This window comes from Adiantum capillus-veneris, chromosome 23 (assembly GCF_014529385.1).
Source record: "Adiantum capillus-veneris isolate H3 chromosome 23, ASM1452938v2, whole genome shotgun sequence".
NCBI classification, from domain to species: domain Eukaryota; kingdom Viridiplantae; phylum Streptophyta; class Polypodiopsida; order Polypodiales; family Pteridaceae; genus Adiantum; species Adiantum capillus-veneris.
In genome coordinates this window covers 135,405,374-135,419,173 of record NC_140953.1, presented here as the reverse complement: position 1 = coordinate 135,419,173, position 13,800 = coordinate 135,405,374, and the positions used below count along the sequence as shown (strand labels likewise).

Here is a 13,800-nt window from a genome sequence, read left to right as displayed (position 1 = left end):
TGGATACTTATTGTATTATCAGACCAATTAGCCAAAGCTTTCCTTGCACAATGATGTTCTGCATATGCAGATTGTTGTATGGTGGCTAATATGGGAGGATAAGGTTCTAGGTATTGTATGCAGGGGCTCTGCATGCTTAGTAGGGGGGTTGCTGAAGCACGGGGGACTGCTTGTACTGGATAAGCAGGTGGCCAACTTCTTTACAAAGCAAGGGTGAGTCTTGCATGGAGGAGTGAAAGGGCTGTAGGGTTGATTCCACATTTTCTGCATAGAGGTTTGACTTGTGAAAACCTTCTCAGTTGGTGGGGGGAGGACAAGATGATGAAACTACCTTCCACACTCCACGGAAATCGTCCCAATGCTTATCATCAAAGTATGAGAAAGATAGCTCGATGAGATGAAACCATTTATGAAGACACACAAAAACATAGCATAGGTTTGTACCTGAGCTTGGCCCCCATGTTAGTGTCTCTTAAGTGATGTGGTTGCTACCAGTGTTTCAGAAAGCCAGAGCTCAGTATGTGGTAACTGCATCTGTGAACACTTTTTTCTCGAGTACAAGTGCTTGAGATTGAGACCCGGCAAATAGTTCAATTTGGTCTCTTGAAATTGTTCCAACCAGGGTTGTCTATACCCCACGAACAGACCCCGCATCCGACCCGACCTGCTCTGTATAACCACCTGATCTAGTACGCTAGGTGTCCGCAGTTTGACTGGCTGGACTGGCTGTTGTTTTGGGCAAATATGGGTTTTTTGGGCCACTACTGTCACATGGTCCATGGGCCAAGGCCCACATGGGGCCGAAGTTCAAGCTGGCTTAGTCCATTTGGTACAGTACTAACATCGGACTGTACTAGCGTCAGACACTTGGACGTCTGAACCCTGGTTCCAACATTAAAATGATATCTTTCTTATAGCATCCCCTATGTTCAGAGGATAGGGGAGGAGGAGATGGGAAACTTTCTAATGGTAACACATCATGCCCCCACCAACTTTCTAATGGTAAGATCAATAAGGAGAAAAACCACTTGTGTTCTTCAAGCAACTGAAATTTGGGTGATTAGGCCTCTGACTAGGAGTTTGCATAGAGTCAACAAAACATATAACATCCAGTTCGACAAGCTCTATTAGCATCAAAGAATGTCCTTAATGTTAGTTTTTTGGTCTTTTTATTGGCGCTCACTATTTGCAGGACTTGGGTTACTACTATTATCATTCTCTGGTTGCTGATGGTGAATATTATTGATCTCCTCAGGAGCTCTTGACAAGACACAAATCGACAGTAGCAGAGTTTTTAACAAAGAACTACGACTGGGTAAGATCAGAATTATGATACACTTTCTTGCCTGTTTTCTTGTCTTCTTATGCTAAGCTAAGCCAATGGTAGCTGCTTTACCCGACTTGGTTATAGACAAGGGCGAAGAGAGAATTAAAGCCATGGAAAGCTTGAATGTTCCTTGTCTGTAAAGCTTCTTTAGGAGGGCTTCACCAACATATTTTCTTTGCACTCCTGCTTTCACAAGCAACAGAGCGCGTGTATTTGTAGTATTGTCTGAGTCACGTCAGGCATGTTTCAAACAGAACAGGTGCTTTTCCTCTATTATATTTGTAGTAGTGCAGAAGGTTCTAAAACGAGAACAAGTGATTTTCAACCTTTTTCACAAGGGAGGATTAACAACCCTTGTGAAATGGAACACACCCTTTCAGGGATCACATCACAGCATTCCTATCCAGTCGTTTTCCCATTCCCATTCATTGCAGTCGTTACACCCACTTTCATGATGCGGATTTTTTAGACCACACCAGAATCTGTAAGTCCTGAAAGTGGGCTTCATTATTTGCCTTCTGCTTTTCAGTTTTTTGCAGAGTACAATAGCAAGTTGCTCAAGTCTTCCAACTACATCACCAGGCGACAAGCTGTCAAAGTAAGTAATACAATTGGTGACAAAGTTTTGGTTTGTTAAATTCTCATAAGGTTTGTGCCTGCAGCTTTTAAGTGATATGCTACTTGATCGAGCAAACGCAGCAATCATGATGCGATATGTCAGCTCAAAAGATAATCTAAGGATTCTCATGGATCTTTTGAGAGTCAGTCTTCTCATCTATTTCTTCTATTTTTGAATGGCTCTAAACGGTCATTGTCTATAAGTTGAAGCTTTTTGTTTGTTTTACAGGAACCTAGCAAAAATATTCAGGTGGAATCCTTCCATGTTTTCAAGGTAACGGGTTTCTCAATTAAGAGGCAAGATCCTTAGAAACGTCGTTGCGCAAAGTTGTCTCTTTTGTGAGTCTGTTCTCAGCAAGAGTAATGTGTTTTGGTAAATAGATCTTTGTTGCTAATCAACATAAACCACCCGAAATAGTTTCCATTCTGCTGGCAAATCGAAATAAGCTACTCAGATTTTTCAGCGACTTCAAGACGGATAAAGGTAACTTTCTGAAGAACATGGTGCGCCACAGTGGGTGCACATATTGCTTGATTTGTCATTGTTGTGTAAGCATTGCTAGTGGGTGAAACTCAAGCATGCATATAATGATAGAGAAGTGTTTTATGCCAACAATGTTTGTCTTGATATATTTATATGTGGGTTTTGAATTCCTTAGGTTCAAGTGATGGCCTCTTGTTTAGAGCTTTAAATATGTTTTGCGGTGCTATTTTCCATTAAATTGTTAACTTCATGGTGTTGCAGCGGACGAACAATTTGACAATGACAAGGCCCAGGTTCTCAAGGAGATATCTGGATTGGAGCCCAAGGAGAAGACTTAGTGTTAACATTGTAGGCGGAAGTATATCTTAAAGACGACACATTTCGTACTGTAGCATAAAGACTTGATCCATTCCTTTCGGGGTTCAAACATTATTACATATACAAGGCCCAGGTTTAAGAAGAGCTCACGAATCTGGTATTGAAAGAGAAACCTGGCTTGTATAAAAAACAGCAACATTTGCTACTGGCTTGGTTGGCTACTGTACTGTTCATGAGAGCTTACCCTATTGTGCTTCCAATGTGTGTGTGGTAAATGTGAAGGTAAGATATGCAGTCGCAAAAAACAAGGGAAAAACAAACGGTAGGGAAATGGAAACAGAAAGAAGTTGATGAATTATTAGCTTATTCCCCACCTCATCTGAATTATTAGCTTACTGCCCACCTCATCCGAATGATGTGGAATTCAGCATATTGTACTCAGGTTCTTTCTTAAATTTTTTTGATGGATAAGTTCTTCCAAATGATTGACTTCCGGCCTGATACAAGGGAAGAGTCGTAGGTGATTGTTTGGAAGTTTCAAATCGCTCACTTTTTGGTATTCAATAAATTTATGCATTTGTTTTAAGATTAGAGGGGAGAATGAAATGGGAAAGGTGGTGGTGAGAAAATTAATTATTATCGGCGGGAATATATCCTTTTAGCTTAGATAAGTAAAACCAGGACTCATACAATAAACAAAATTACATGGTACTTACATAGTGTCCTGTGCAAAGGAATCCTTTCATGTAAGAGGCTTGAAGTTTTAAATTTCTTTAAAGCAAACCTTTTGCCACCTATTGGAATTGTGCTTAAGACCTGGTAGAAGGCATTAGTCGCCTATCATTGCAGGAGAGGCATCTTGGGGTGGTCAATATGAAGAGAGAGGCATGTGTTACATAGCATGTCAATCATAGTGGGCGGTATCGATGTCTAAATGGAGACTCTTGGGAGCAGGAGGGAAAGCTTCCATAATTATGAATGAACGTCTTGTGTAGTAAGCATGACAAAACAAATTGCTTTATTAGAATGTTGAGATAGCTTTCCTTGGCTTTTTGGTAATAAATGCTAGATGATGAAGTGTCCGTTATATTGGAGAGTCAAGTATTAAAGCTCTTTGCCAACCTATGAGAGAAGTATGGATATCGAATCCATTCTGAAGCAATTTCAAAATCCTTTCTCATGTTTTGAGTGCCAAGAATACTTCCAATTTAGTAAGACATATGGATGCTATAGCACTGCATGAAACCTTTTAAGACATCCTCAAGCTTTGAGTGCTAAAATTGTTCCACCGTGTCTCATGGCAGTACTTCTTGATTGTACCCTTCAAGACCATCATCATAGGGACATATGAAGACCACTAAAAATCCTGAAGTATTTCAAGTTTGTATCATGTAGTCACACATGTAGAGTGGTTACAATACTTGTTCATGAAATTTAGTAGGTGATTTCATGGTCATGGCTTGTGTTGGTCGCCTCTTTTAATTGCATCTCTTTCATTTGAATCTCTAGCTCTTCAAATAGAGTATTTGTGGGCCTAGAGTTGGTTGTGTTGCTTGTAGCTGTCTTGTTCATGTGTCTTCTCTAGCATCTCCTATAACTTTTCTAATTGTATCGACCTCTCCATTTTTTTCATTCTCACCAAAAGATTATCTATGCTTCAAGTTCTTGGGTGATATCTTATTCATTATTCTGGCCTTGGCCTCGCTTTCTCTAATGTTGCTTGCGTTGCAAAAATCATTTCATTTTAGCACCTTCCTAAGTCACAATGATGACCATATCTTTATGTATTCTTCATACAAATGGCACACATATGAATCTTCTATATTGTTTTTTTGGCTCATGATTGTAAGTGCCTATTCTAAAGAGGTATGCACACTAATTGACACCTATCTCATTTGCACTTTCATAACAACGCACATACATTTTCTTGGGTAGATTTCCCAGTGTAGAGATGAAACATGTCGATAATGGGCAATCGATGATACAAATGAGAAAAACAACATAATATCCACAATATTGAATAGGTCATGTCTTGAACGTACAAAAATGTATAATAATTATTGAACATTTTGTTGCTGTGTGCTATGGCGCATCAAACTTTGTCTCTCCGCATTAAAGCCTTGAATACTCAGATGATGTCTTCCAGGTCTAAGGGATCAACCGCATGTATGCATATTTTCTTCTACCAGAAGCCATATTTTTTTACCCTAATAGTGCAAACAAGAAGACCATGCTAGAGTGTAGACTTCCCTTCCTTGGCTAGTCCAAGTTTATTTTGATTTCTAATGGGATACATGGTGGTGTTTCAGGGGTGGGCGGGGTTGGGGGGTCCGAACCAAGCAAGACTGTGGCTTCCCCTCTAAAAATTTGGTGCTCCCTCTTGGTGATGGTTCCCATTTTAGACCTTTGTTGCAACCCCCTAATTTCTACTCTAGAGGTATTAGTGAGCGATGTTGCATCCTATTGTTTGGTCTCGGTTGAACTAATCTTTGGCATCGAAAGAAAATATTAGTTAGTAAATACTATGGTTGTGGATAGGTCAAAGACATGGGGTTGTGATATGGTAAAGGGTCCTCGATCACTACATAGTATATGTGGGTATTCTGGGTAGGGACTACTGAGCTAAAGACTAGGATGCTATCATGCTTTTGCAGTGCTTGCATCAAGGTCCATTGGAGGGCTTGTTGTAACAAGTATGTAAGGTAGCGGGAACATAAGGCGCTTTGTTCAACTATTGAGGATGAGATACCTATAAAAGAGATTGCTGATATTTGGGGTATGGTCGATGATGGAAAATAAGTAGATATATAATTTTGTTTTGGATTCGGGCGATGTGTGCAAAAGTTGCTTTGAAAATCTTTACATGTTCTTGTACAAGACACATGTTCCCCATCACGCTAATGAAAATTTTGACATGTTTAATGAGAAGTTATGCCTTGAGAGGATATTGGAATCCTCACACATAAAAGTGGACTTGGGAAAGAGCTCTTCAATGTTTCCTTTTGAGGCACTCTAACAATCAACGGTGTTTGTGCGATTAAAACAATCTAGCAACCGGCAAAGTCATAAGGGAAAAAAAAAATCGTTCTCTTGAAAGGATACCTAAGTGCTATCTGAGTGAAGGAGAAATATTTTGATAGACATGATCAAGTAACTACTTTCAAATGGCCATATCAAATTTTTGTGAAGTTGAAATGGGGTTTGTGGAGGATATGGTGGATGAGCACCATTGCAAAAATCATCTATTAAAGATGAGCAGTTCAATTAACTAATTAGATTGTTTGAGTGTTACAAAAGCCTGTTGCCTAATTGTATCCAACATATGAGACTACAAATGCCCATATTTTTTAACCACAATCCCATTGTGAACAAGAACCATCCTTGAGAGCTATGAAAACCATATGGTGTAAACTTTAATTTGGTGGAATGAATTTAAGATTCTAAAATTTGTAACTGTGTATCAGGTTTTGGTCTATTACGGCGAGTCCTTGAGAAGAACAAGTGGGTTCAGGTCCATTTTGAAAGAGTACAAGAATGCCGCATTAGCTCACTACATAGATTGTTTCATTCATAAAAAGGTACCACCATTTAAAATTTTTAAAAATAAAAAATCACTTAGTACCAATGGCCTCATTATGTGGAGGCAAGTCACACAAAGATTACGTGCCATTCTTCACAATAGCATAATATTTAGATTGCATGTAGCCAACCAATTTTTTGACTTTTTGCTTTATCAAACGATAAAATTTATTCCTCATCGTACATACTAGACATAGCTAAAAAATAACCATCTAGTCCATAAGAGGCTTGGTAAGAACCTGAACAAGTACGACTAGAGGTGCATTCAATTTACTACCTTTGCAAAGTCTACACAACCATTTTTGTTAGATGTTTAAGTTTAGTAAGAACCGAGATTAGGGTTAGGCTATGTGGGCTTCACTAAGCTACCCTTGACGGTTTGTTATTCTAAACATGAAGATTAACATAGAGGGCAAGAAAGACACTAACTAAAAAGAGATAATGCATAGGTGAAGAGCTAGCTAACTAGGATGATAAAAGTGAGTGCAAAGGGTGATTGTAAGACAATAAGCTTTGGACGACCTAAGCAATGATGTAAGAGTCTAACAATAAATTCAACCCCCATGATTCTAGCCACATCGATGACTTTGTAGGATTCTTTTGGACCTTGTATACGGTTTTCCCAAATATTGTATCTACCTTATACATTTGCCTTAGGATTTATATCCTAAGACCATACAATGTTTTGGGAAAGGCTAGTTGGCCTATTATTCTAGCACCTCGTACAAGAAAAATACGGATAGATTCTTAACAATAAGATCAAAACTTCTAATCAAGGCTTGAGCAAGGTTTATGTTTAGAGTGGATACATATCAATGATGAATCATTCTAGGTTCTCTTGGATACATCTAGCAATGGTTCTATTGATGTTCAATACAAAGAATACATGCATGCTGTAGGAGCTATGGTGGTCAATACAATGGAATGGAAACTTGCTTGATTGATTGCAGAAATAAAGAGAGCAATACAAGCGTTGCATGGTGGCTTTGTAGGCTCACAATGAAGGGTGGTAATAAAAGAGAGATATGCACCACATATGGTAGAGGGCAAGTAGCATGTGGCTACAAAAAGTATCATGCGGGGTTACAATGTGTAGCATGTGTGCAGATCATGAGTAGCATGTGTTAGAAAATCTATGTAGGAGGTTGTCTCCATGCAAATACGAGTGCATGCTTGTATGCTTGGGTTTAGGGATTGGTCACATTAGAGTATAAGCTAAAGGTGTACCCCAACAACCACTCTCATAAGCTAAAGCTTACACTAGAAGCATGGATTCTGATCATGGAGCCGAAAATGGATTACATTGGGTAACTACATATGGTTCATAAAGATGAATCTAATGCAAGAGGGTAGGTCTTACCACCAAACATTGGATTTGGGGTAGTGTCTAAACCCATTACAATACATCCTCATAGTAGATAGTGTTGACATGCCCTTCTTCTTCTTCTTCTCTTTTTTCTACCACTATCTATTCTTTGCGATTTGCACGCCTCCATGATCTAGAGGAATGCCGAAGAGGCCTTGTCCATAAATTTTTCTCTACAACTACATCATATGCCGGATGAAAGCATTTGCCTAGATAACCTTGGGATCACATTATAAGAATGTGCAAGAGTATGAATTTGAAGATGCTTACACTGGTGGAGCAAGATGCTACTGCTACTACTACATATACCTTGCTTGGGAATCTCTAGGATTTCATTGATTTTTAGTATTGTCTTTGAAGAAACACAGGCTAGGTGCATGTTTCTTCTTCTTGCAATGAGGGCACGCCATCTTAATGGGGAAGCAATCTTGTCATTTATGGTTGCTTTCTCCACAACGCGAGCAACCATTTCCTTTGACAAAACCATTGCACTATTTTGAGACTTTGTGTAAGTTTTATGTCCTTTCTCTTACTCTAGAAGTGAATCGATTACATCTTCAATTGCAAAGATGGGATCCTTTTCCTTTAGCATAGTGTGACGTTATTAAAGCTACTTGGGCTTTAAAGAGGGTGAGTATTTTGTTCTTGTCTGGAACTTGTACGTCAACATTAACTAGTTGGGTTGAGATAATCTTAGTTCTTTTGAGAAGGCTAGTGACATCATCTTGATCTTGCATAGTGAGACAATAAAGCTAGATTTTAAGGTTCATCTTGAAGAGCTTTAACATCTCGCAAGATACCGCGTAATGAAGCAACTCAAAAAGGATTGAACAAACCTACTTAATGAGATCTTTAAGAAATACATCCATACTATCCTCTTTGTGCATAATTTTTGATTCTAACTCCTTACATAAATAAGAAATCTCATCCAGATTAGGTATTGCATGTAAAGAAGGTAGTCTATCCATGCATGCTTGGTTATTTACTAGTAAAAGTGAATTTTTGCAAGCACATAAAGTATCACAATATTAAACATTATGCATCATAGGTACATATTAAGAAATGTAAGCTATAGGAAAATCCATAAGACTGTCCTGAGATATCCAAGATAAATGCACTTGTGTTAATTGGTACGTGAAAGGTATTTTTGCTTTGAGAATAGGAGTTTCACAAGAGCCACATTTGAATTTTCAAAGGACTCACCACATTTGGGGTTCCACTCAAACAACATAAGAGACAAATACATTGGTGATATAAACAACAATGGAAATTTTTGGCTTGGTTAGATTTATAAATTCTATCCATATCAATGCAACTACCATGCTTAGAAACATTGTGACCAATATTTTGCCCTGTCAAACCAGGAATTTAGAAATTTTGGGGTTAAGACAGATTCTATAAAGCAAAAAAAGAAAGATAGATTCTATAAAATGCACCATTAAATGAAAATGAGGATCAAAATGTGCAATGTGATGTCTTCCTTCCTTAAAATGCACACAGTGCTAATCCATAAGATTTTGAAATAGTTTTACAAATATTGCACATCACATTATCCATTAAAAGTTGTTGGTGCAATAATACACCTATATGGTACAAAACTACCAACAAATATGCACCACTCTATCATAATGGTAGTTGTATACTCAAATTTTGGTACTACAAACACGTGATTGTAGACAAAGAAGCCATCTATAAAACTACAGGCCTTCTTCCTTGCTATGTGTTCTATTGCATGGTTAGTAAATGGGAAGGGATAGTTAGCACGGATGTTGTAGCATTGTCTTCCTTTTTAGGTTGATGAAAAATCAAACTATGCTAGGTACAAAGACAATAGACACAAACTCAGTAGGTGTATCAAAGATGTTCAATTTTATAAAGGAACTCTACATAAATTAATCTAGCAATTTCTTCCTTGTCACTAAGTTATAGTATCATTACATGACACAAACTCAACCTATGTAAGTTCCATGTCCTTCTTCTTACTCTAGAAGTGAATCAATTCAACTTCAATTGCAAAGATGGGATCCTTTTCCTTTAGCATAGTTTGACGTTATTAGAGCTACTTGGTAGAGCTTTAAGGAGGGTGGCTATTTTGTTCTTGTCTGGAACTTGTATGTCAACATTAACGAGTTGGATTGAGATAATCTTTAAGTTTCTGAGAAGGCTAGTGACATCATCTTGATCTTGCATAGTGAGACGATAAAGCTAGATTTTAAGGTTCATCTTGGAGAGCTTTAACATCTCGCAAGATACCGCTTAATGAAGCAGCTCAAAAAGGATTGAACAAACCTACTTAATGAGATCTTCAAGAAATACATCCATACATTCCTCTTTGTGCATAATCTTTGATTCTAACTCCTTACATAAATAAGAAATCTCATCCAAATTAGGTATTGCATGTAAAGAAGCTAGTCTATCTCATGCATGCTTGGTTATTTACTAGTAAAAGTGAATTTTTGCAAGCACATTAAGTATCACAATATTAAACATTATGCATCATAGGTACATATTAAGTAGTGTAAGCTATAGGAAAATCCATAAGACAGTCCTAAGATATTCAAGATAAATGCACTTGTGTTAATGGGTACGTGAAAGGTATTTTTGCTTTGAGAATAGGAGTTTCAATAGAGCCACATTTGAATTTTCAAAGGACTCATCACATTTGGGGTTCCACTCAAACAACATAAGAGACAAATACATTGGTGATAATAACCACAATGGAAATTTTTGGCTTGGTTAGATTTATAAATTCTATCTATATCAATGCGACTACCATGCTTAGAAACATTGTGACCAAGATTCTGCCCAGTCAAACCAAGAATTTAGAAATTTTGGGCTTAAGACAGATTCTATAAAGCAAAAAAAAAAAGATAGATTCTATAAAATGCACCATTAAATGAAAATGACGATCAAAATGTGCAATGTGATGTCTTCCTTCCTTAAAATCCACACAAACCTAATCCATGAAAGTTTTGAAATAGTTTTACAAATATTGCACATCACATTATCCATTAAAAGTTGTTGGTGCAATAATACACCTATATGGTACAAAACTACCAACAAATATGCACCACTCTATCATAATGGTAGTTGTATACTCAAATTTTGGTACTACAGACAAGTGATTGTAGACAAAGAAGCCATCTGTAAAACTACACGCCTCCTTCCTTGCTATGTGTTCTATTGCATGGTTAGTAAATGGGAAGGTATAGTTAGCACGGATGTTGTAGTATTGTCTTGCTTTTTAGGTTGATGAAAAATCAAACTATGCTAGGTACAAAGACAATAGACACAAACTCAATAGGTGTGTCAAAGATGTTCAATTTTATAAAGGAACTCTACATAATTTAATCTAGCAATTTCTTCCTTGTCACTAAGTTATAGTATCATTACATGACACAAACTCAAACTAAGTAGGTGTATCAAAGATGTTCTATATTGTAAAAGCACTCTACATAAAGTAATCTAGCAATCTCTTCCTTGTCAGTAAGTAATAGTATCGTTACAAGCATAAAGGAAGAATTGCTTCCTTACCCTACTTAATGATATTGTGTGTTAACAAATAAAAAAAATAAACCCACTTAAGGTCCTTGTATGACCCAAAAGAGACATCCTTATACTCTTTAAGAGTTAACATTAGTTGATTGGAACCCCTTATTTCATCCTTTCCTCCATGCATAGAATTAGTCAAAGAGAAGGATTGACAACATCTATAGAATTAAGAGGGTTTGAGATTGTCGTTTGGTAAAAAAACAAAGGTCATATGTTTTGTAGATCATCCTTAGATCATCAAGTTTGCCTTAGGGTAGAAGAGTTAAGGAACTTTAAATTGTGAGAGCTAATTTAAGGAAATTCAAATGTCAAACCTAAATCTCCTGTGAAATTCCATGGATGAAAATGAAAAAAAAATGCCAGAAGGTAGTTGATACGAAACTCTTCAAGCACTAAATGCCCGTTTCATCATGTATTCCAATATGCAGAGAGGATAGGATAGATTTATTGATATAATCTACTCACCATTGTGAGTTTTGAAAAAAAAGGGATAGGATGGATTTATTCAAACCTTATCCTAGTTTTGGGACCCGTCCTTTTATCGACTCCTCTACCCAACCTTGTCAACTAGCACCGTGCTACAAAAGATTAAAGAAAATCCTCCATGAAGCCTCATATTTTCCTCTTTTTCTCCACCTTGACAGGTGAGGTCATCTTGCTTAGCCATCATAAGCAAACCCCCCGCGCCCCCCCCCCCCCCCCCCCCCCCCCAACAAAAAAAAAACACACACACACACACACACACCAAAAAAGAAAAGGAAAAACAAAACCTTAAAGGCACTCAACTTAAATTTCATCCATATCAATGGCAAAATCATGCTTAGAAATATTGTGACCAAGATTTTACCCAGTCAAACCAAGAATTCAGAAATTTTAAGATCAAGATACATTCTATAAAATGCACCATTGAATGAAAGAAGGATGAAAATGTGCAATGTGTCCTCTTCCTTCTTTCGAATGCAAACAAAGCTCATTCATGAAAATTTTCAACAAGTTTTGCAAATATTGCAGGGCACATTATCCATTGGAAAGTTGTTGGTGCAATAATATACCTACACATGCCAATAAACTATTAGCAAATATGCTAGTTGTATATTCAAATTTTGGTACTATTGACATCTGATTGTACACAAAGAAGCCATCTATTAAACTACGGGCCTTCTTCCTTGTTGTGTGCTCTATTGCATGGTCAGTAATTGGGAAGGGATAGTTAGCATGAATGCCATAACATTGTTTTCGTTTTTAGGTTGCCGTAAAATCAAACTATCTTAGGTATAACAACAACCAAAGACACAAACTCAGTAGGTGTATCAAAGATGTTCACTTTCGTAAAGGAACTCTACATCAAGTAATCTAGCAATCTCTTCCTTGTCACTAGGTAATAGTATCATTACAAGCATCAAAGGAGCATCGTATTAAAATAAGCAATTTTGACAACATCCTCACGACTCAATTTTCCTAGTGTAAGTTTCTAGGTTGGCAACAAAAATTACCAGTTATTCACTCCACTAAACCTTGATTTTGAAAGTCTAATTTTGGGAATTCATTACATTGATTCCTCATAAATGCCTTGAATTTTTGTATAGATCTGGGTTGTGTACTTATTTTTTCTATACAATTTTTAAGATTAGAAAAAAAAGAGTTGATGTACATGTCAAGCCTTAACAATCTGTTAGGAAAAGGAAAAAATGCCAGTGAGTTGTCTGTCTACCCCACCACCATCAAGAGTACACCCCATCAACCTAGGTTATGAGAGGGGTCTAGTTTAATGACCTAGCCTCCAATCTCATGGCCGACAAGATCGAGTGCTCTTGCTTTTGCTCCCTTAACCTCTTGCCAAATTGTGTTGAGGGGATGCAATATTGCTATGCAAAAGGATGGTTACTTTAGTAATAGCTTTTATGTTGCAGCCTAGTAGGAAGCATGACTTGACAATCTATGTTTTGGATAAGGATAGGAGCCAAAGAGGTGTTTGTGGGCTAGGGGGAGGAGAGAGAGAGATCCCTACGTTTCTTCAACATTATTGCTCCAAAGGGGGTAGGGATTATGGCTTTGATTTTGAAAAAGATTAAGAAAAGCTTGAAATGACAAGGCTTGACTTGGCCTTTTTGGTCACTAGAGTTAGTCATTCATAAAATCAAGATCCATAACTACCAACAAGAAATTGTGGTTCTCCCATTATTTTGTACTAAAGTCATTAAAAATGCTTATCAGCTTTTGAATCTCCTAATACTTTAAGAGATACTTGTGATTCATAAAGAGTACTAATTATAACCCCACTCACCAACTTTTGATTTGAAGAGACTCTATGCAAGATTTTGTCCTTTGCGAAAAAAAAGAACCAGTTGTAAAACTAGTAAAATCTTGAGCTTCAAGATGCTGTTTTGTGCTCTTCAAATTTTAAAATGGTGGCTATGTAGAATAGGATAATGTTATTTATTCATTAAACAAAAAATCACATTATTCATTGTTATTTATTCATTAAACAAAAAATCACATTATTCATTGTTATTTATTCATTAAACAAAAAATCACATTATTCATTGTCATTTATTT

General features: G+C 37.1%; 1 protein-coding gene across 1 annotated transcript in view; it reads left to right on the top strand.

Moving 5' to 3' along the window:
* LOC147428637 (putative MO25-like protein At5g47540) overlaps positions 1-3,002 on the top strand; it is a 44,102-nt gene extending 41,100 nt beyond the window's left edge. The window contains exons 6-11 of the mRNA XM_086496397.1: positions 1,256-1,315; positions 1,857-1,925; positions 1,990-2,088; positions 2,175-2,219; positions 2,327-2,429; positions 2,691-3,002. Coding sequence (XP_086352523.1) covers positions 1,256-1,315; positions 1,857-1,925; positions 1,990-2,088; positions 2,175-2,219; positions 2,327-2,429; positions 2,691-2,767 — 453 coding nt within the window. The 3' untranslated portion in view covers positions 2,768-3,002. The remainder of the gene's footprint in view (positions 1-1,255; positions 1,316-1,856; positions 1,926-1,989; positions 2,089-2,174; positions 2,220-2,326; positions 2,430-2,690) is intronic.
* The last annotated feature ends 10,798 nt before the right edge of the window (positions 3,003-13,800 follow it).